The sequence below is a fragment of the Misgurnus anguillicaudatus genome, chromosome 18 (assembly GCF_027580225.2).
Source record: "Misgurnus anguillicaudatus chromosome 18, ASM2758022v2, whole genome shotgun sequence".
Taxonomy (NCBI): domain Eukaryota; kingdom Metazoa; phylum Chordata; class Actinopteri; order Cypriniformes; family Cobitidae; genus Misgurnus; species Misgurnus anguillicaudatus.
The window spans coordinates 34033976-34055846 of NC_073354.2; the positions used below are offsets into that span (position 1 = coordinate 34033976).

General features: G+C 37.4%; 1 protein-coding gene across 5 annotated transcripts in view; it reads right to left on the bottom strand.

The window, feature by feature from the left end:
- Positions 1-21871, bottom strand: part of LOC129429261 (kelch-like protein 29) — a 371472-nt gene that overhangs the window by 71645 nt on the left and 277956 nt on the right. For all 5 annotated transcript variants that reach the window (XM_073856371.1, XM_073856370.1, XM_055185821.2 and 2 more), the window contains one exon: positions 8513-8711. In XM_073856371.1, the coding sequence (XP_073712472.1) occupies positions 8513-8711 (199 nt within the window). The remainder of the gene's footprint in view (positions 1-8512; positions 8712-21871) is intronic.

The following is a 21871-nucleotide window of genomic DNA, read 5'->3' on the forward strand; positions in this document are numbered from 1 at the left end:
GCCACAAGCGTGAAAGCTTTGGTGTGCACGCCCCCTTACTCAACTCTCGGCGCTCAGCACTTTTTTTCACCATGGAAAAAAAGCCAGCTGCTGGCATTTTTGAAAAACGCCACAGTCCCATTGGAAACAATTGAAATCATTCGCCGGCCGCTGGTGTAAAAGCTTTGGTGTGCACCCCCCCTTAGGCAATAACATTAATTAGTATTATGGGTAAACGAAAATTCTTTCCGGGTAAAAATGACCCGAAAACAACAAAGGTTAAGCACTGTGTATATTAAAAACTGACATGACTTTGTTTTACTACTTTGACTGAAACATAAATTCTGAAATAGTTTGAGGTAACGGGCCATTAATAATAACTAACAAACTAAAATCTAACATACATAAGGAGGGGCGTTATATTTACACGCAAATGGTAAATAATGAACACAGATGTTTATCTTACATCATCAAGATTCGCCTGTTTACTGAATAGGAACTGTTTTTCATCATTTGCGAATTTGCTAAAGATTGCATTGATGGATAGATTTACAAAGTATTTCATCTACATTTTCTACTTAAGAAAAAATATAAAAAATAGACTCCGTCTAGGCCGGGCAAAAACTGTAACTGTTAATATTGCTTACACGTGCTGTGTGAAACAAGCGGTGCGTGGTGATTGAGTGTGTGTTCAATGAAAAATGTTTCATGGACGACATCACAACACTTTCATTGTCTGTTCACACACGAGAGAGACTTATCGGTCCAGCTCAGGTAAAGCTCAGTGTATTCAAATCACACACATACAATTACAAACTCGTAGCACAACAAACTCAATCTTTGTCAAAAAGGACCAAATTATGCTTTCCTCCCCACTCGGGTGATTCTCTCGGACTTAGAAGGTGTCCAGCATCAGATTTTTTTTTAAAAGCCCTTGAAGCCATTTTTTGAACATATAAGAATAAGGTCTGAACTTACTATAAACATTATTTTTAGAGGATTTAAAATATATTTCCTATAGAATTATTTACATTTTTTAGATTATCATTATCAAAAATGATCATTACTGCAACACGACATTACATTAAATTAGGGATGCACCGATAGGATTTTTTTGGGCCGATACCGATTCCGATTTAAACAGACAACTTCTGGCCGATACCGATGCCGATACCGAAAAAAAAATACTATACAGTTGGTCTATTAGCTAATTTATTTCTGCATCAAATTATTTTTACTGAACATGGATTGGATCTAATTAACATTCAACTGACCAACATAATAAGAGAGGCACAAATTAAGCTAAAACAAATATAATAAGACAGCATGACAACCTTCAAAGGTGGTTTTATTTTATTTTTTATTTTATTTATTTTATTAACAACATCAACTCATTTTTTACATATAATGGATTTCTTTATGCAGTTAATTAATAAACAATCGGTATCGGCCTTTCTCGTGCTATTGCCGATATGCCGATGGTTTCAAATTCATCAAAAATCGGCCGATAAATATCGGTGGCCGATACATCGATGCATCACTACTTTAAATATATGCATTTACAAACTCATGTTTCGGTAATGAGAACTAAAAAGTTGTCTAGGTACTATGACAAACAAAATTTTAACTTTTATCTGGAGAGAAAAAATAAGAACTGAACCTGGTAGCCATCTTGGGTGTCACAGTCAATTATGTACCTTCCAACAATTTTTTTTAAATGTTAGTTCCTTGAGGGCTTAAACAATGATTGAAAATTGTTGCAGAGGATGAGAAGATTTTTCTTGGACACATTTATATTCCTTATTATTGTCTCTACATTTACCAATGGTTACCAAATACCACATGTTTCTTTACTGTAAATGTTTATAGTATAACATGCACTGAAGTTTTTATATTTTTAATTATAAATATTTCCATGTCAAAGAACCCAAATCCAGTAATGGACACGTTGCGGTAATGAAAATTTCCCCTTAAATGTAAAAAAATTGGTTTGTATGATGTCATTTGAAATCATGTGCAAAATAGTACATGAAGAAATGTTTGTAAGTTCTTATTTTGATACTCTTACTCATAAGTCTAATTTCACGAGAATCACCAACTCTTATGTTGACTTGGTTCTCTCTCTCTCTCTCTCCCTCTCTCTCTCTCTCTCTCTCTCTCTTTCTTATAAACAGTTCCTATAGGAGACCGTTCACATGCTGCGTCTCATAACCTCAATCAGATGGCCTGCCAGATGGTCAAACTAGCAAAGAGTTCACAAAACAGCTCTGTAAACAGCCAACCGATCAAACACTTTAGAAAAATCTTTGGTAAGCAAAAACAAACGCATATGTTGACCGTGGACGTGTGTCCATTAAGACTTATAAAAAGTGATGTTGTGGTAAAATGGTATTAAATTATATACAGTGGAGTTTATGTATTTACAGAATGCCAAAAACTACCAAAATAAATAACTTTATTCAATTTTTAAAAAACACCCCTACTTTTGATATATACCATGCTACACTGTAATAAATTTCTGTAGAAATTACAGTATTATTGGGTATTACTGGCAACTAGCTGCCAGTAACTTACTGTAGATTTTACATGTATGTTATTTACTGGCAACAGTTTGTTCAAAGTTAAATGAACATGAAACATATTCAGTCTTTATCTTCTACAGTAAGTTACTGGCAACCAGCTGCATAATTACAGTGTACTGAATCATTACCATATTCCCACTCCTTTCATCATGGTATTTAATATTTACAAGTGACTACAAGAAATATAAAAGATACTATGGTAATATTGTGTATGTACAAAAATGTGGTAAACATGGTCTAGCTCGTCACAACATGTATGTAGTCCGTCATGCGTGTGATTCCTCATTTCAATATGTGTTTGGCACGTCAAGTGCTTTGTTTGTGACTTAAAATCTTATCTGAACAACTTGCACACAACAATTAAAACTAAAGCTGACCACACTTTGAAATATCACATTTGTTTACCGGCTGTCAAACCATAGCATAGAACAAAACTCACTAAAGCATCCTAAAGTGATACTTGTTTACCAATTACTTTAACTCTTCCAGGCAGAAAATAACTTCTTCTGAGCGACACTCACGCAGAGCTCCTAATACCTTTCAGAGAATAATTAAACTAACTTTACCTTATTAACTGGAGTCTCAGAGTTCTGGCTGATGAGTAGGAAAAATCGCTTGGAGAGCTAAGGCTACAGGTACTTAAATAGATAAATATCTTGTTTTAAAGTAAAAACAAACATAATGTTCTGAAAGATTGGAAACTCTTATTTACAAAACATCTCGAGAGGTTTATTATGCAGAATTCGGGCAAATCAAGTGGGCAGTGGGGTGTTCTGTGGCCGCCGGCTTACTACATGACTGAAACGATAACTATCTCTTCTCTAAACTTTCATTTGAAGTAGTTTTTATGAATACAGAATACAGTAAACATCAATGATGGGATGCAGCTCACTAAAAGGTAATGATGCAACAAACCGTTCACTTGAAATATGTCATTGTTTCTTCACCCTCAGGTGCTTCAAACCATTTTAACTTTCTTTGTTTTGTGGAGCACACTGTCAAAAATAAAGGTACAAAGCTGTCACTGGGGCAGTACACTTTACAAAAGGTCCTAATATGTACCATTAAGGTACAAATATGTATCTTTGAACTGCCAAAGTTTACCTTTGCCAAGGTGCACTGCAAAAAATGATTTTCAAGAAAATATTTTCATAGTATTTTTGTCTTGTTTTCAGTAAAAATATCAAAAAATTCTTATATTAAGATGCTTTTTCTTGATGAGCAAAACGACCCAAGAAAATAATTCTAGTTTTTAGACCAAAAATATCAAATTTAAGTGATTTTGTCCATAAAACAAGCATAAAAATCTGCCAATGGGGTAAGCAAAAAAATCTTGAACGTTTTTCTTAAAAACTAAATTCAAGAACAATTTGCTTATCGCATTGGCAGATTTTTTGCTTGTTTTATGCACAAAATCACTTAAATTTGATATTTTTGGTCTAAAAACTAGACTTATTTTCTTGGGTCGTTTTGCTCATCAAGAAAAAGCATCTTAATATAAGAATTTTTGGATATTTTTACTGAAAATCATTTTTTTGCAGTGCAAAAGGTAAGATATTAGATTACACAAACTAGTAGATTCACTGTGTAGAGTTACATGAAAAAATAAAGTTTTATTAACTAAAATTTTCTCACTTTAAGTGAAAAATGAAAGGTGATTTTTTTTATTACTTCAACTGGTAATACATAAAATATTAAGCTAAACTAAATTTAAACTTAGCTTAATTAACTTAATTTGTTTTACTTAAAGTGAGAAAATTTAAGTTTAAATAAACTTTATTTATTTAGGGATTACCACTTAAGTTTTAAAATTAATCTAACTTTCACTTTTTACAGTGTAACGTTAGTTAATGCCAATACAAATTTAAATACAAGTATTGTTCATTGTTAGTTCATGTTAGCTAAGTGTGTATTAGTACATGTTAACGATAAGCACAAAGTACTAGGGATGCGCCGATCAATGCCAATCTCCACTAAAAATACGTGGCCGATCACTATTTTGAATCGGACAGCCGATCATATTCACAGCTATTTCATGTACTACGGCTTTTGATCAGTAAGTCCTTATCGATCTAAAATCACTGTTAGTTTAAGTCGTTTATAACATGCATTTGAAATAACAACACTCGTCAAACATAATTATTAAACGTATTCTTTATTATCATGAAAATACCTGAAAAGGTTTAAAGAACAGCAATATAAATATATCCTTAAGACATTTCCTTGAGCTGCGTGTCATCATAGCTGCGTGTGTATTGTTCTTCGTCTACAGCGCATTTTGAGTTTCTGCACGAGAGCGCCCCCTGGCTTTTGGATGTAGCGGCATTTCACCGTAATTCATTGAGAAGCATAGCAAGCATTATCCGCCGATCGATCGGAGCATCAAAGTACAAACTCCAAAGTAAATGATGATGCAAGTTAACGTTACCAATGTAAATCTCTTTTCTTGGACTACAACAAACACACGGATTGTAGGCAACAGTTTACTTCCTGGGATTGGTGATGTAGACAAGACCGACATTATCATAATTCCTCCCGCTTTGGACTCACAGCCTGCAAATTGTTTACGCTAAGTTCAAGTTCTGCATAAACTTGCAACTTGGATGGAAACACAGCTATTGTGTTTCACAAATACTACCCTAACTAATTAAAAAAGTTTAAATCAATGATTTAATTTTTAAAAGATTTCATCTCTTTAAAAAGCTACACTACACACAAAACTAAAAATTCAACCGCACTATATTTCACAAGAGCATACTGTAGTTTACCGACATACATTATGAGTAACTTGTAGCTCAGCAAAAGCTTCCTCAAGACTGATAAATATGATGTGGTAATTTCTGAGGTGTTTGTGATATTGTTCCTGAGAGAGAAAGATCTTCATCTAGTGTGGGAGAGCTTCACTTCTAATACTGCAGTGAACAAAGATCAATAAAACTCAGGGGCGAGTGAAAGAGAGCCACAGTATATCAAGATTTAATAAATGTACAGCTCACTCACAGGTTCACGTCCTGCAGTGGGAATCACGGAGGCTGGAGAAAGTGTGAGTGATTCACAGGGCTGCATGTGGACAGTCTTATTGAACCATAAATTAGTTTGGTTGCATTTTTACAGCGCTCTGAGATCGACTTTAGATACAATCAGAGCGACCGAGGTGACGGCGAGATCTACGTTGACCAGACAAAAACACCGACTGGGAATTTATGGCAGTTGTTCAAGATAAAGACGGCATTACAGATTTTTTATTTTTTTAGAGACTGCAGGTCCGTATGCAACATTTCATTTCATTTGTGACCATGGACCACAAAACCAGACAAATAAGCTTTTCATTATTGTATGGTTTGTTAGGATAGGACAATATTTGGTCCAGAAACAACTAAACTTAAATATATGGAATCTGAGGGTGTAAAAAAACTAAATATTGAGAAAATCGCCTTTAAAGTTGTCCAACAGAAGTCCTTAGCAATACATATTACTAATGATAAATACATTTTTGATATATTTATGGTAGGAAATGTACAAACTTTCTTCATGAAACATGATCTTTACTTATTTTCCACCTCCCCCAGAGTTAAACATAAGATTTTTACAGTTTTGAAATCCATTCAGCTGATCTCCGGGTCTGGCGGTACCACTTTTAGCATAGCTTAGCACAATCCATTGAATCTGATTAGACCATTTAGCATCGCGCTAAAAATAACCAAAGAGTTTGAATATTTTTCCTATTTAAAACTTGACTCTTCTGTAGTTACATCGTTTACTAAGACCGACAGAAAATTCAAAGTTGCGATTTTTTAGGCAGATATGGCTAGAAACTACTCTCATTCTAGCGTAATAATAAAGGACTTTGCTGCTGTAACATGGCTGCAAGAGGCGTAGTGATATTACGCACTGCCCGAACATAGTCCCCTGCCATTGAAAGTTACAAGTAGGACTATTTTCAGCTGCTGCGTAATATAATTGCACCTCATGAAAATGGCATTTACTCAAGAATGTTTTTTTGCTTCTGACGCCCATGATTGTTGGCTATTGCAACGAATGAAGAGTTTGGTTCCAAAACGCGATAAATGCCATTTTTAAACAAAAATTAGTCACCACCAAAATCAGTATTGTATTAGATCAGTATTAAAAAGTAAATTCTAAATTTTACACAAAATCCGACATCCACCGTGTCATTCTATCATCTTTTCTCCCTTTATTCCAAACCGCGACAAACGCCAGTCTTCCTTCTCTACCGAATTCAATAAATCCGCTCAACCAATCATATCGCACCATTCCAATGTAATCAATAATGGCGGCGCTTTGAATTCACACTGAATCCTAGTTTTCCTCACCTACTTTGTAATTTGTGATCAACAAACAACTAAAAACAAAATAGTTGTTGGCATTGATAAACCTGTGGTGGTTTTCTGTGGTGTGAAATAAACGTAAGCCATCAAGATCGAATAATCGACCGAAGGAAAAATGCCGGCTGTTGCTTGTTCTCACACGACAGCATCAAGCTCCTGTCATGCTAACACATTGACCTCAGGGGATCTTATGATAAACTTTCCATTATTTTACTCAAAGTCAATGAAAATCGAGCAGGACCAAAACATTTTTCAGCAGATCGCTGTCAAAAAAGTTTAGCGTTGACGTCCCAATGACAGCAGCAATGACAGTGATCTTAATATGACAATGTAAGTGTTTCGATTAATACCATCAATGTTAATTTTTAAATCTGTGTATAACACTAGTCAACTAAATGAATATAACATGGCAAAGATGAATGCACATGTATATATTGATCCAATAGATTTAAAAAAAAACTTGTCCTGGATTTATTGCATTTTGCGTAAAAAGTTTTTTTAATAAATCTTTGAAAATCAAATTATGGATTTGAATTTTTTATGTTATTATAACCTAAAAATGCTATGTGAAAGTTTGTAACAGAAAATAATGGTTTTCATCTCATCACTATCTTGGTAAAGAAAACATATTTTTACCCAAATTAGTCAAAATGGATTTATTGCGTTTTGGAACCAAACTCTTCCAATACACCTGTGTGACTTATGACTTGTTTTGTGCTCCAGGGTCACATTTCCTAGGTGCAATCTATTAAGTTTCATATATTTCGACACCTCACAGCCAAAAGTTAACAAGAAAGGGCATTTACAACTTTGCAATGTAACATATTTAGACATGAAACAGCATAGTCAACAAAAAGATTTATAGCATGCCTTGATTTTTTTCACTGAGAATTTATTGAATTGGGAAAAGTGGCCGTTTCATATGAGGCTTAAATGCAAGTCTGAAATTGATTGTGGTGGACTGTGATACTGTCAGGGTGCGCAATAAAACCAAGAATGTGTGTTACGAAAGTAAACACGCTCCATTTCATTATGACTTTTTAGGGTTGGTGTTCCATTATAGATCCCAGCACAATAAAACACTTGCTGTAAACCTCTTGACATCCTTCACCCACCACGCCAAAAGGAAAACTATTTGTTTAGCAAACATGTACTACAAACAACAGACAGCGAGAGTCCAGCCATAAAAGTGTGTCATTTCAGTGGTACAACACTTTATTCTAGTTTAATATTCAGAGATAACTATCTTCTCTGTAAAGTGTAAACACTGTTGATCTGTAGTGCTATCAAAACTTTGTTTGACCAATCCAACACAGCATCACTGACTCCATCAAGAGCAAAAGTCTGACCAATAGCAAATCGTTTAACAATCATTCTTTTTAGTATTCATTTCGGGAATGCTATCGAGAATGGACACCTCTTCTTTATAAAAAACAAACCGGTTTAGCATATGAACCGTAATTTGCACTCAGAAGCTGCGATTGGAGATTGAGAATGGAGATCACGATCACCAACAAAGACACTGATTGGCTGCTGAAGAAAAGCAGCAAGCTGGTGATTAGTAAAAGACAGATAACTCATATGGCTAAAATTGCGACTCACCTGCAGAGAGTCTCGGCCGCGTCCTGGGCGTCTGCATCTCCTGCCGGGCGTGAGGCAGCATGTGGTAGCGCTTAGCTTCGTTGACCAGGTCTCTGCAGGCCTCGGATGATTTAATCAGCTCCTCATTGTCCACCACGTTCAGCAGGTAACTGGGGTGGATGAATGGAAGTCTAACAATTGCCAGCAATTCAGATATATGCTGCAAGAGAGAGAGAGAGAGAAAGAGGAAAACGATGAAAAAGGAAAAATTAGAAATATATTCAACATATCTGCCTATCAATCCTCATGAGTGTATGTGTACGCGAGATGAACTCATGTCTCTCAGATGTCTCCAAAAATTACTGTGACTGTCCTGCTGCCTAACTGCCTAGGCAGCACACTTCAATAGTAGCATACTAAATGGGATGGAATCTAAAAAAATGATTTAAAACACGATGCTACACAATGTGGTATAGGTATTTTTTTTAATTAGCAGGTGAGCTCCTTGGGATTTGAACTCACAACATTTTGTGCTACTAATGCAATGCTCTAGCAATGAAAAGACCAGTTAAAACCAGCCTTAGTTTAAGCTGGTCTCCCAGCCTGGTTTTAGCTGGTTAAGCAGGCTGGTTTTAGAGGGGATTTGGCCACTTTTTGGCTGGAAGACCAGCTGACCCACCAGCTTGACCAGGCTGGAAGCTTGGCCAACTTAGCTAAAAAAACAGCCTAAGATGGTTAGCTGGTTGTAATTGGTCTCTAAGCCCAATTTTAACTGGTTAAGCTGGTGTAACAGGCTGGTTTTAGAGGGGTTTGGCCACTTTTTAACTGGTCAGGGTGAAAAACCAGCTTGACCAGGCTAGAAGCTTGGCCAATTTAGATAAAAACCAGCCTAAGATGGTTAGCTGGATTTAGATGGTATCCCAACCTGGTTTTAGCTGGTTAAGTTGGTGTAGCAGGCTGCTTTTAGAGGGGATTTGGCCACTTTTTAGCTGGTCAGGCTGGAAAAACAGCTGACCCACCAGCTTGACCAGGCTGGAAGCCTGGCCAACTTAGCTAAAAACAGCCTAAGATGGTTAGCTGGTTCAGCTGGTCTCATAGCATGCTTATAGCTGGTTAAGCTGATGTAGCAGGCTGGTTTTAGTGGGGGTTTGGACACTTTTTAGTTGATCAGACTGGAATACCAGCTGACACCAGCTTAAACCCGCTTGGCCAGGCTAGAAGCTTGGCCAATTTAGCTAAAACCCAGCCTAAGATGGTTAGCTGGTTTTAATTGGTCTCAAAGCCTGATTTTAGCTGGTTAAGCTGGGTAGCAGGCTGGTTTTAGAGGCGGTTTGGGAACATTTTAGCTGGTCAGGCTGGAACACCAGCTGACCCACCAGCTTGACCAGGCTGGAAACTTGGCCAGCTTGGCTAAGCTGATTGGCTGGTCTTAGCTGGTTTAAGATGGAAGAAACCGGTCTAGCTGGTTAAGCCGGTGGGTAACATGGTTTTAGCTGGTAAGTCAATTGGTCTTTCAGCCTGACCAGCTAACACCAGCTTGGCCAGCCAAAACCAGGCTGGGAGACCAGCTAAATCAACTACTTCAATTGTAAACCAGCTAAGACCAGCCTATCAGCCAACCCAAGCTTCCAGCTTGGTCAAGCTGGTCTTCCAGCCTGACCAGCTAAAAAGTGGCCAAAACCCCAAAGACAGCAATGAATGTGTCCTTTTAAGAACATGCTATCCCACAATCCATTGCCTCTAACATCAATAAAGTGCTCCATCTCCCATAGCTGGTCTCCCAGACTGGTTTTAGCTGATTAAGCTTGTGTAGCAGGCTGGTTTTAGAGGGGGTTTGGCCACTTTTTAGTTGATCAGGCTGGAATACCAGCTGACACACCAGCTTAATCCTAGGCTGGAAGCTTGGCCAATTTAGCTAAAAACCAGCCTAAGATGGTTAGTTGGCTTTAATTGGTCTCCAAGCCTGAATTCAGCTGGTTAAGCTGGGGTAGCAGGCTGGTTTTAGAGGGGGTTTGGCCACTTTTTAGTTGATCAGGCTGGAATACCAGCTGAAACACCAGCTTAATCCTAGGCTGGAAGCTTGGCCAACTTAGCTAAGTTGATTGGCTGGTCTTAGCTGGTTTAAGATGAAAGTTACTGGTTTAAGCTGGTCCTCCCAGCCTGTCAAAACTGTTTTAGCTGGTTAAGCTGGTGGGTCACATGGTTTTAGCTGGTGATTCAACAGGTCTTTCAGCCCGACCAGCTAATCCCAGCTTGACCAGCTAAAACCAGGCTGGGAGACCAGCTAAAACCAACTACTTCCATCTTATACCAGCTAAGACCAGCCTTACAGCCAACCCAAGCTTCCAGCCTGGTCAAGCTGGTCTTCCAGCTAAAAAGTGTCCAAAACCTCTCTAAACCTAGCCTGCTACACCAGCTTAGTCAGCTGAAACCAGTCTGGGAGACCAGCTAGGGGAGATGGAGCACTTTATTGATGTTACAGGCAGTGGATTGTGGTATAGCATTTTCTTTAAAGGACATATTTATTGCTGTCTTTAAAGTAAGCCGGCGTATCATACATTAAACAGACCAGATGTTACGATTAGTCTTTATGTCTTTCTACCTTACGTCTACTGCCTGCAATGAACACCGTTCAGATTTCGGACTCAGCGAAAGCGGGTGAGTTAAGGGTTGCTATGGTGAAGCTATCTATGGCCAGATTGCTTGTTTGTTCAGAGTCATCCTCAGTGGGGCTTTTGCTCACGTCAGCGTTAAATGCTGTAAACATGAGTTGACAGGGACAGCAGCCAACCCGACCTCTCACCTCAGTGCTCACAACGCATTACGCAAACATCCGTATAAAAACAGACACGGGCCGCTTGAACACCTGGGTTTCTGTTGGCTCTCAAAAGAGATTTTACCCCATCTGACCTTTACTTTCCACTCTTTGTTCAAGTTAAAACGAAAAGCGATTTGAGGAGCTCAGATGCGATAGCTGCTAAACGCCAAAATGAGATATTAACCGAATGCTCTCGGGACATATTATACGTTCATCAAATACTTTCGCTTAAAATCTGCTTTAGGTCTCTTTAGCTACAAAGGTCCCAATGACAGCTTTTGTACACTGCAGAGTTCAGAATTCAGTATAAGAAGCTGTAAATCTCTCGACATCCTTCACCAGCTCCCCTAAAGATAAACAGTTTGTATAGCAAACATGTTCTCCAAACAATAGAAGGCAGGAAGCCAAAAGCAAGCAACGGCCCGAGAGAGATTTCGGAAACGTCTGCCAGCTCCCAACCTGGCCTTACGTGTACTTGGCTAAACCACCCTGAATGTGCTTATTGATCTAAACTTTTCGGTGTACCTCACTGCCGCACTGCCAGACTTTCTCTCTGTGAAACGTTAAGCGGTCCGTCTTTACAGCCCACATGAGCACCTTTCGCATAAACGAATCGATTTAATTGGCTGTTTGTTCTACGCACACGCCCTAAACCCACGAGATCAGATAACAGTGCGCTGTTTCTTACTCCTAACTGTGAGATCAGATATTACGGGTGGCAGCTTTGGCTTCATCCCAGTGAGAATCTGATCTAAAATAATGTCACGGCAGACGGACGCTCCCCCCTCCTCTCTCCACACGACTGCCAGCGAATGGGTTTAGCCAACCTGGCCAAACCGCTCAGGACTGGCTAGAGAAAATAATCACAAGCTCCCGGCTCGACTCGGCCACGAGACCAGACGAGAAGGGATTTCGGTAGTAGCTCATGAATCTGAAGAACGAAATGTGTTGCTGGGGCTTGCGAGCTCCTGTCTTGTGCCGGCCAATTAAACGATAGTGATAAAATATGCAGTCCTACAGAAGGTGAGAAAGACACAGATTTCATCATGAAGAATAAAAAATGCAACAGAGGGAGGAAATCACAAACTTCAGATTAAACCGAGAACAAATTCACTGGGATCCACAGTGTAATTTACACATCAGTTTTTACAGCAGACACGCACCCTGAACACTAATGTCAGTCAAGGTTTAATGTAGCATGCAAGTAGCCCTGGGTCCTGTTATATCATTTTGATATATACGTGTGTGTGTGTGTGTGTGTGTGTGTGTGTGTGTGTGTGTGTGTGTGTGTGTGTGTGTGTGTGTGTGTGTGTGTACTGAAATAAAGCTAAAAGTTCCAGTGGGTTTTAACATTATGAAGATCTAGAAAAAACTACAATGAATATACGTGTGCATGTATGTATACCACATAGGTTATATAGCTGAAACAATGACTGCTTGCACACAATGTATACACACACAATGTATACACACACACACACACACACACACACACACACACACACACACACACACTTGATCCTGAACCACAAAACCAGTCATAAGTCTATTTGTAGCAATAACAATACATTGTATGGATCAAAATTATTGATTTTTCTTTTATGTCAAAAATAAGGATATAAAGTACGCAGCAAGCAACCTTGGCTTAAACAAGACAACATTTGCACTGCAAAATGAAAAAATTCCTGGTATTTTTGTCTTGTTTTCAGTAAAAATATCTAAAAATTCTTAAATTAAAATGCTTTTTCTTAATGAGCAAAATGACCATCAAGAAAAAGCATCTTAATTTAAAATGTTTTAGATATTTTTTACTGAAAACAAGACAAAAGTACCAGGAATTTTTTTTCTTGAAAATCATTTTTGCAGTGTGGGCTGTCAATGAAACTCTAATAGACGTCTAATCATAGACCAATAATTGACGATGCGCTTAAAACATGTAAAAGGTGAAAAATTATGTCGGAGCCGATGTTAAAAAATCTGCCAATTGGGTAAGCAAATTTTTCTTGAATTTAGTGTTTAAGAAAAATGTTCCAAGATTTTTTGCATATCCCATTGGCAGATTTTTTTGCTTGTTTTATGCACAGAGTCACTTGAGGTTGATATTTTTGGTCTAAAAACTAGACTTATTTTCTTGGGTCGTTTTGCTCATCAAAAGAAAGCATCTTCATTTAAGAATTTTTTGATATTTTTACTGAAAACAAGACAAAAATACTAAGAATTTATTTTCTTGAAAACAATTTTTTTGCAGTGTACAGTTTAATATTACACAAAAATGTATTTTATTAAAATTTATGACATTATATTTAGAAATTATTAAACTAATTAATGTTTTCATGAAATTTTTAAACATCTCATCTTACTGTGGGTTCACAAGCTGGCCAAATTCGCATCTACTGCGTCTAGTTTGCCGCTGGAACATTTTGAGTTTACTCGCTTCATTCACACGTGAAAGCCGCACGTGAAATTCTAGTCATCGAGACATTCACGTGGAAATTCGCATCAGGGGAAGGGATTCTGCGACTCTGCTCGCTTCCTCTAATCACGAAACTACAAGAGCAAGCTCCTGGTTGGTTAAAGCGACGCGCCAAAGTTAACATTTTTCAATTTGCGTGTTTACCGCGGCAACGCTCAATTTTTGTGCCATTCACCCAAAATAGATGTGCAAATGAGGCGGATTTGTTTCTTCCGAGCTAAACGCCTCATTCGCGCCGCGAACCTCCAGACACGCGTCAAAGTGTCTTTACATTGAATTAACATTGAAATCACTCACGCTTGACGCCTCTACCATGGCTGGTGTGAACGCAGCATTAAACACTGCAAACAATTACTTTCTTACTTGTTATTTTTTCTTGTTTTCAGTACAAATATTAAAAAATTCTTAAATCAAAATGCTTTTTCTTGATTAGCAAAATGAAAGAAAAAATGAAAAAAGTCTAGTTTTTCAGACCACAAATATCAAATTTCAGTGAATTTGTCCTTAAAACAAGCAAAAAAATCTGAAAAATGGGGTAAGATTTACCCAATTGGTAGATTTTTTTGTTTGTTTTTAAAAACATATTTTTTGTCCAAATTTTTCATTATTTATTTGTATTATTTATATTTGTTCTGAAAATAAGACAAAATACTAAGCGAAAATAAATGTGTTTCCTAAAGGAAGGTGTGTATTCATTAAAAATGAGCTAATAAAATATTGCAAATCAATATTTAATGCTCCTTACCTTACTTGTGAGGTAAATAGCCATGTAATAAGCGGAATAATGTTCAGGCAGCAGGTTGTTATCGCAGAAATAAGCCCTGACAGTATGATCAGGACCCGACGTGAAGATTAACTAATATGCGTTATTTTCACAAATTTCACTATAGTCATTTTATTGGTATTATTGGTCTTTTACTGCAAAACCCTCTAAGTGCATGCATCCACCCACTTCTTTGGACAAAACATATAGTAAAAGAGATGCAAAATCAGTAAGGATGCAACTAAAAACATTGCAAATAATAAAAGTCAGAATTCACATTAGGGGGCGCTCTGCTCCATTTGCGTTGTGCAGTATTCAGATCAAAGTACTCAAAAGGGACCCAAGTTTGATTGTGATCAACGGTTGTTTCTCAATCCTACCACTATCTCTCTCCAGTCACTCTTTACTGTCTTTTCTAATAAAGGTAGGAGTTAAAAAATTTGGTGAATATCCTCATACGTATATAAGGTAAACATAATTTAACCAAGTAAAAAAAAATAGAAAATTGAAAAAGAAAATCCGCCTCATACGCGCGTTGTCCTTGATCCATTTCCTTATCTGTGCACTTAAGATAGATGTGGCGTTTATAAGCCCCATTCACTTCCAAAGTATTCCAGGTATTCCTACTATGGAAGTGAATGGGGCTCATGATCGGTTTAGTTACAAACAGAGGTGGAAAGCAACAAATTACATTTACTCACGTTACTGTAATTGAGTAGTTTTTTTGTGTATTTTTACTTTTTTGAGTAGTTTTTAAAATCTGTACTTTTACTTTTACTTAAGTATGTTTTTTAAAGTATTGTACTTCACTACATTTTAAATCATATCCGTTACTGAGTACAAAAATATTTTAAAAAAGCTAATTGATAAAGACGCGCAATGGATGGAAATGGGCGGGGGCCGGGGGAACGCACAAAAAGAACCATGGAGACGGACGAGACAGGCGCGAGCTAATGCAGACCCGCCTCAGTTCAAATCTTATGATAGAAACCCCTGGTCATATTTAACTCATTCACCGCCAGCCTTTTTGAGAAAAGTTGCCCACCTGCATTTTGTGATTTTAACAAAATTTTCACAAAATTCCTTGCAGGAAAAATTATTTTCTATAAATATATAAACATACAAATTATATCAAATTAAAGAACACACCCTCTGCTTTCAAACAAACAATAAACAAACAAACAAACAAAATGGGGAAAAAACGTTTCATTATATATGTACTTTTTCTACTTAATTTAACCACTGAAATATGGATATTTCTCTTAAAAAATACAACATTTTGAGCAAAAAGCTAAAAAAATTGCGTTTTGTAAAGAAATTTATGTTAGAGATCAGACTCAGAATGACTATCAAACACAAAGGCAGTTAAAATAAATCATTAATTCTTTTTAACTTCCGTTTTTGATAAATTCGGTTTGGCGCCATCTGGTGGATAAAAGCGGTATTACACTTTCACTTTGAAATTCGTCCAGAAAGGCATATTTATTAGTTAAATATGAACTCATAAATGACGAGATAACTCGTCAATGGCGGTGAATGAGTTAAGCGACCACTTTCCACTGACGCGAAGCGAGTGTTTCATTCCTATGAAAGGTAGGATTCATGCTTTGGGTGCAAAATTGCCGACTGGATTTTTACCGCTCATTTGCACAACGCGTTTTTAATACCATGCGCATTATCTTCCGAGGTCTAGCAGCTTTGCGTCAAGTCAAACACAACTTTGTGTGTATAACATACATTATATACAAAAAAATACATACACCACACACAAAATCTAATGTTAAGTTGTTGTCAGTCTTGTATAGGGACATAAAAGCAGCACAATGGGTTTTAGATGTTCCTGTCCACTGTAGTTTCAGTTCAATCTGCATGATGCGGAAAGCCCACGGGAACATTCAGGTTTGTTTCGGCATGGTTTCACTTCAAGCAAATCAACGCAGATGTGTCTGACTGTTTTCCCTCGCTGACCTCTAACCCACTACACAACACACACAACTCACCCATCACATGCTATTGTGTGAACTATTCAGGCATAAAAGCACAGCAGCGCTAAAGGCATGAACTACAAACAAACGTTCCCGAGTCTCATTTAAATTCAAGTATCCAGCTCCGGTGCTAAACTCAATCTGTCAATGAGCTTAAAAACGCCAATATCCTACACACATTAAATCAATGTTAAAACGACCTGACATCTTCGGCTTAAGCCGGTCTCCTCTGTTCCACCTGGCGGACTTCATTAGGAGGGCGTGCCGGGGTCGTATTCGCAAATCAACTCTGATTCATACACTGCTGATCCCCGTTTTCTCTCAGACGTCCCACGGAGCTATTTGTCTTCGTGTCCGAGCATGCCGTTAACACGTTTTCTTTATATCGCCCAAGACCCCGAGAGACAGGAGGTCTCTGTAATGTAATTGTCAGGTGTTGATCACCACCGAGAATTAGGGACACATGATGGGACTCTAGCTGTCTGGACAACAGATGCTCGGAAATGCATGCCTGAGGGGTGCAGAGATCACAAAAAGTACTGACATTATCAATGAAGACTACAAGTTATGGTTATGGATGTGAACAAATCCACAACAGTGAGTATTAAATCTCAGTGTGTATATCGTCCAACGCCGTTTGTGCTGTAAATGTGAAAGATATCTGAAATTGTGCGGCTTAAGGAGAGGAGAGCTATAACCACCCTGAGACACTTTTTATTCTCACATTTTCTCAAAGGTAAATGTGTGAGATGTGGTGTTCAACAGAGCTGAAAGTACAACACGCCTATTTGTGGCTGAAAGCATTTCAGATTCATTATCAAATTAGACAAAGCATTTAATAAACAAACTTCCATTTTGGATCTGTATAGCTGTACAATGCCGAGTGATCTAATTTTGAGTAACTTGGGCACAGATTCTGTGTGGGCCTGTTTATAACTTTTCAAAGTGATCAGATTTGCAAATTTTACAAAGCAGAGGACCAAATAATACTTATTTATTTACGCCATTCCAGCATATATGTTAATTTTCATGGCAAGAGCCAGTTTATCCACACAACTTGGAGAAGGACAACTTGGCATCTCCAATTCACCTAACCATGTCTTTTGACTGTCGGAGGAAATCGCAGTACCAGGAGGAAACCTACACAATGCTGGCACAGGGAGAACATGCAAACCAGTGCTGTTTTTGTCAACGTTGACAATAACAAAATTATTTTCGTTGACGAGATGGAACGAAAATGATTCTAAGTCTGACGTTCACAATGCATGTAATTTCTGCCTATTTTTACGTGAAATCTATCTGTTTTTAGCTAAAAAGTATCAGCAATGCTGCCGCTTCCTATCCTTGTTTTGGGTACACCCACCACCCGGCTGCCGCCATGGTGCGCATGCACACCAGACTTCACACAACAACAACACCACACAAGGCTGTGGCGAGTTCGAGGGACTGTGGCGGTGACGCCAATCAACGGAAACAACGAGACGATTTATGGACATACTTTCAGTAGGGGTGTCCTCGACTAAGGATTTACATATTCGAATCAGAATTGTCGAATCTTTCCATAGTCGACCGATAGTCGAATCATATCTATGTTTGTGTGCATGGGTTGGGAGGGGGTCAGACCAGGTACAAATGGGTAACTTTAATTTTCTTTCACAAGCAGCACACACAAACAACTTTCTGATAAAGTGACCAAAACTGTCTTTCAAGTGATGACCGAAGACAAAACTGACGATGCATTTATATATATATATTTAAGGTTAAATGTATGGCAACATTTGTTTAATTATTCCTCATAACATTTTAAAGCCACGATCTACAGAACATCACACAAAAAACATTTTCATTTCATTTCAAACAATTCATTAAACGTTAATTTATAACAAGAAAAACACTAAAATTAATGATTTTATAGACACTACGTGTTATTATTTAGCACAGAAATACCTGCTTACTTGCTTTGACTTCAATCCTCTCTGTATTCATATTAGATACAGAAAGACCTGATGATTCTTATATTATTTATTTCAGGAATCTCTTTGCTATAATTTTAAAGTGAACAGCTACCATAATATTAAATCACAAGAAAGACAGTCGTGTCAGGCATAAATATAGGTTCGGTGCAGATATTTTCCGTTTCATCACCGAAATTTAAAGAAACGGCTTATACCTGTTTTGTAGTTTAACTTTTGACAAGATAATCCTTCTGCTTTAAATACATTTTAAAACTTATACCCGTCGAAAAACATCCGTTTTTTAATGTTTAGTTTGATGAACTCATGAGACGAAGAGCCCCTAGCCCGTTCGGCTAAATTGCATGCGGAAGCATGGGTAGCACGCAATAGCGCAACATCCATACAACGAAAAGCAATCCAAAATGTACAGACTTAAATTAGATCAGAATTTACGTTTGTAATAAATACTTTTTTTTTTTTAATAAAATAAGGTCAGAAGTAACAAAGTGCAGAACAAATATGTGCAAAATGCCTGAAGAGCACGAAAAACAAAACACAAGCCAAAATACAATAAAGAAATTATTAAAAAAACGAAAGTATTGCCAGATTTGCCAGCTTTGTCTTTTAAATGTAGAAACAAAGAGGCAATGGTTTATTAACATAAAAACCTCTTATGGACGTGTAGCCCAGTCATAAAAAATATTTATTAAAAGCTGCTACTTTACATATTATTTGCAGCAATATAATTATATGCTGTATAATAGTAATACATTGGTTGAAAGCTGTTATATGTGAAATCAGATAATGTGTGCACCCATACGGACAAAATTGAATGATCCTCATTTCATAACACATCTGCACTAGGGCTGCACGATTCGGAGAAAAAATCTAATTGCGATTTTTCTGATCAAAATTGCAATTCGCGATTTAAAGTGCGATTCATTAGTATATAATAAAAGAGCTACATCCAGGTTTGTTGTGGTGGTTTTAATAGCACCAAAGAAAGATGCTGTGCTACTGTTTATTTAAAACCTCTTAAACATTGTACCAAGTTGTCTGCAGGACTTTGCTCTTCTGCAGACAAACTGTTTTTTTAAAATCTAAGAACATTAAAATACAATTTAACAAAAATTTATTGAAAGTTTTATTTAAAATAACATATAGGCCAATGTATTTTGGCTGTCACTACAACAATGCTTCTGACAAGCAAATGTTTAGTTTTTTCTTTTAATCATAAGACTATACTCATCTTGTTTTACTTTTCAGGCATCTGTAATAAATGTAAATATATTAGTTATTAGAATCTATGATTTAACATAAGCAAAAAAATACAAATAAAACACTGCACAGTCCTCACTGTAGGATTTTAAATGTGGAGCTGCAGAAGCTTGTTCAGTTAAGAGTTAAGGAGTGATTTTAATTTTTGGTGTGTAATAAACATTTCTGACACAGAAAGCACCAGGTTACTGCCACTTTAAGACAAAAGACAGCTTTAAAACGGCTCTGCTTCAATATAGCCTACTGATAAACATCCAGCCGTTTATGTTCACTTAGACAAGAAAGAAAACTTAAGTTTAGTGATCACGCGTGTGCTGACTGCTCTCTGTGTGCGCGCTTCATGAACCCTCATGCCTGTAAATATTCAAAGTGGTGCGGATGTGTGCGTGCAAGAAAGTATAATGTACCTCTTTCGTCTGCTGTGTTCCGGGCTTTAATGAAACCTGCTTATCGTCTGATGAGGCGCTTGTCATTGTTTGCGATGCATGACGAGAAACGGACGTATATACACCTTTCTTTAAGTCCAACATTACACAAAAGGGAAATGTTTTCGCGCATTTCTGTCCTCTCATTTGCCGGTTAATGAGTTATAATTGGTTTTTAAAATGACTGAATCCAAAATCTGTCAACTTCATGACGTTCCGCGTTGTGCAGTTAATTCCATTTGTATGCATTTCGCGATGCTGTCCGTGTTTTCCGCATCGCAGAATCATATGGCCGTACACTTTGTTGAGGAGTTGAACTGCTGCTCGCTCATGTTTTCCAGATGGTGTTATCTGACGTGTAGTCAGCACCTCAGTGTTAATGCCCTCTATTGGTTTAAACTGCATCAAACGTAAAATGCGCATGAAGCGAACCAAAAACTGCGTACTAGATGATTGTTATATTTGATAGTTTTAAATCGAAATAATCGCAGCTCTTGCGATTCGAAAATCGCATCCATTCACATCGCGATTTCGGTTCAAAAACGATTAATCGTGCAGCCCTATCTGCAACGATTCGACTGTGAAATTGGTAGTCGAATCAGGCTTCTCCTAGCGATGCATCGAATCTTCGACCATTCGGGATCACCCCTAACTTTAGAACAGAAAAACGGAATGCATATTGGGAGATGACGGTTAATGTGGCCACCAACAAGGTGGGTAGAATACCACCAACCTCAAGCGGCACCTGAAGGTTTTTTTAAAAGTAACTAACAAGTCACGCTGTTAACATATCATATACATTTAATTTTACTCAATAATCAGCTAGTGACACATTTCATGGTAAGCTAAAGGTTTTACATGTATCTACTTGTCAAACCTAAGCCCATTTCCAATACTTTTTAACCTAAATACATTTTTTAAAGACTAATTTTTTTACTTAAATTGAATAAAACCTTTTTGCGTTTTCATCGACTAAAACTTGACTAAAACCTTTTTGCGTTTTCATTGACTAAAACTTAACTAAAACCTTTTTGCATTTTCATTGACTAAAACTTGACTAAAACTTTTTTGCGTTTTCATCGACTAAAACTTGATTAAAACCTTTTTGCGTTTTCATCGACTAAAACTTGACTAAAACCTTTTTGCGTTTTCATCGACTAAAACTTGACTAAAACCTTTTTGCGTTTTCATCGACTAAAACTTGACTAAAACTATCAAATTTATAAGTGACTAAAATGTGACTAAAACTAAAAAGCATTTTCGTCCAAAAGACTACGACTAAAACTAAAAGGGCTGCCAAAAACAACACTGATGCAAACTCAACACTGAAAGACCCCCAGACTCGGCTGAGGCTTAAACCGGAGACCTTCTTGCTCTGAGGCAACAGTGCTATCCACTGAGCCACCGTGACACCTCAAAATAGATATAAAAATACATAGACAAAAGAGACCAAACATCAGAGACATATGGGTGCTCGCAACTCAAAACCACCTAGCAACTGCAAAGCATCACCCTGGCAACCACTTTTACAATTAAGCAAGGGGTAAAACTCTGTTAACCAAAGTCTTTCAACCATTACATCACATCAAAAGTCCTTCGTCCTTCGGATGAGACTTTAAACCGAGGTCCTGACTCTCTGTGGTCATTAAAAATCCCAGGATGTCCTTCGAAAAGAGTAGGGGT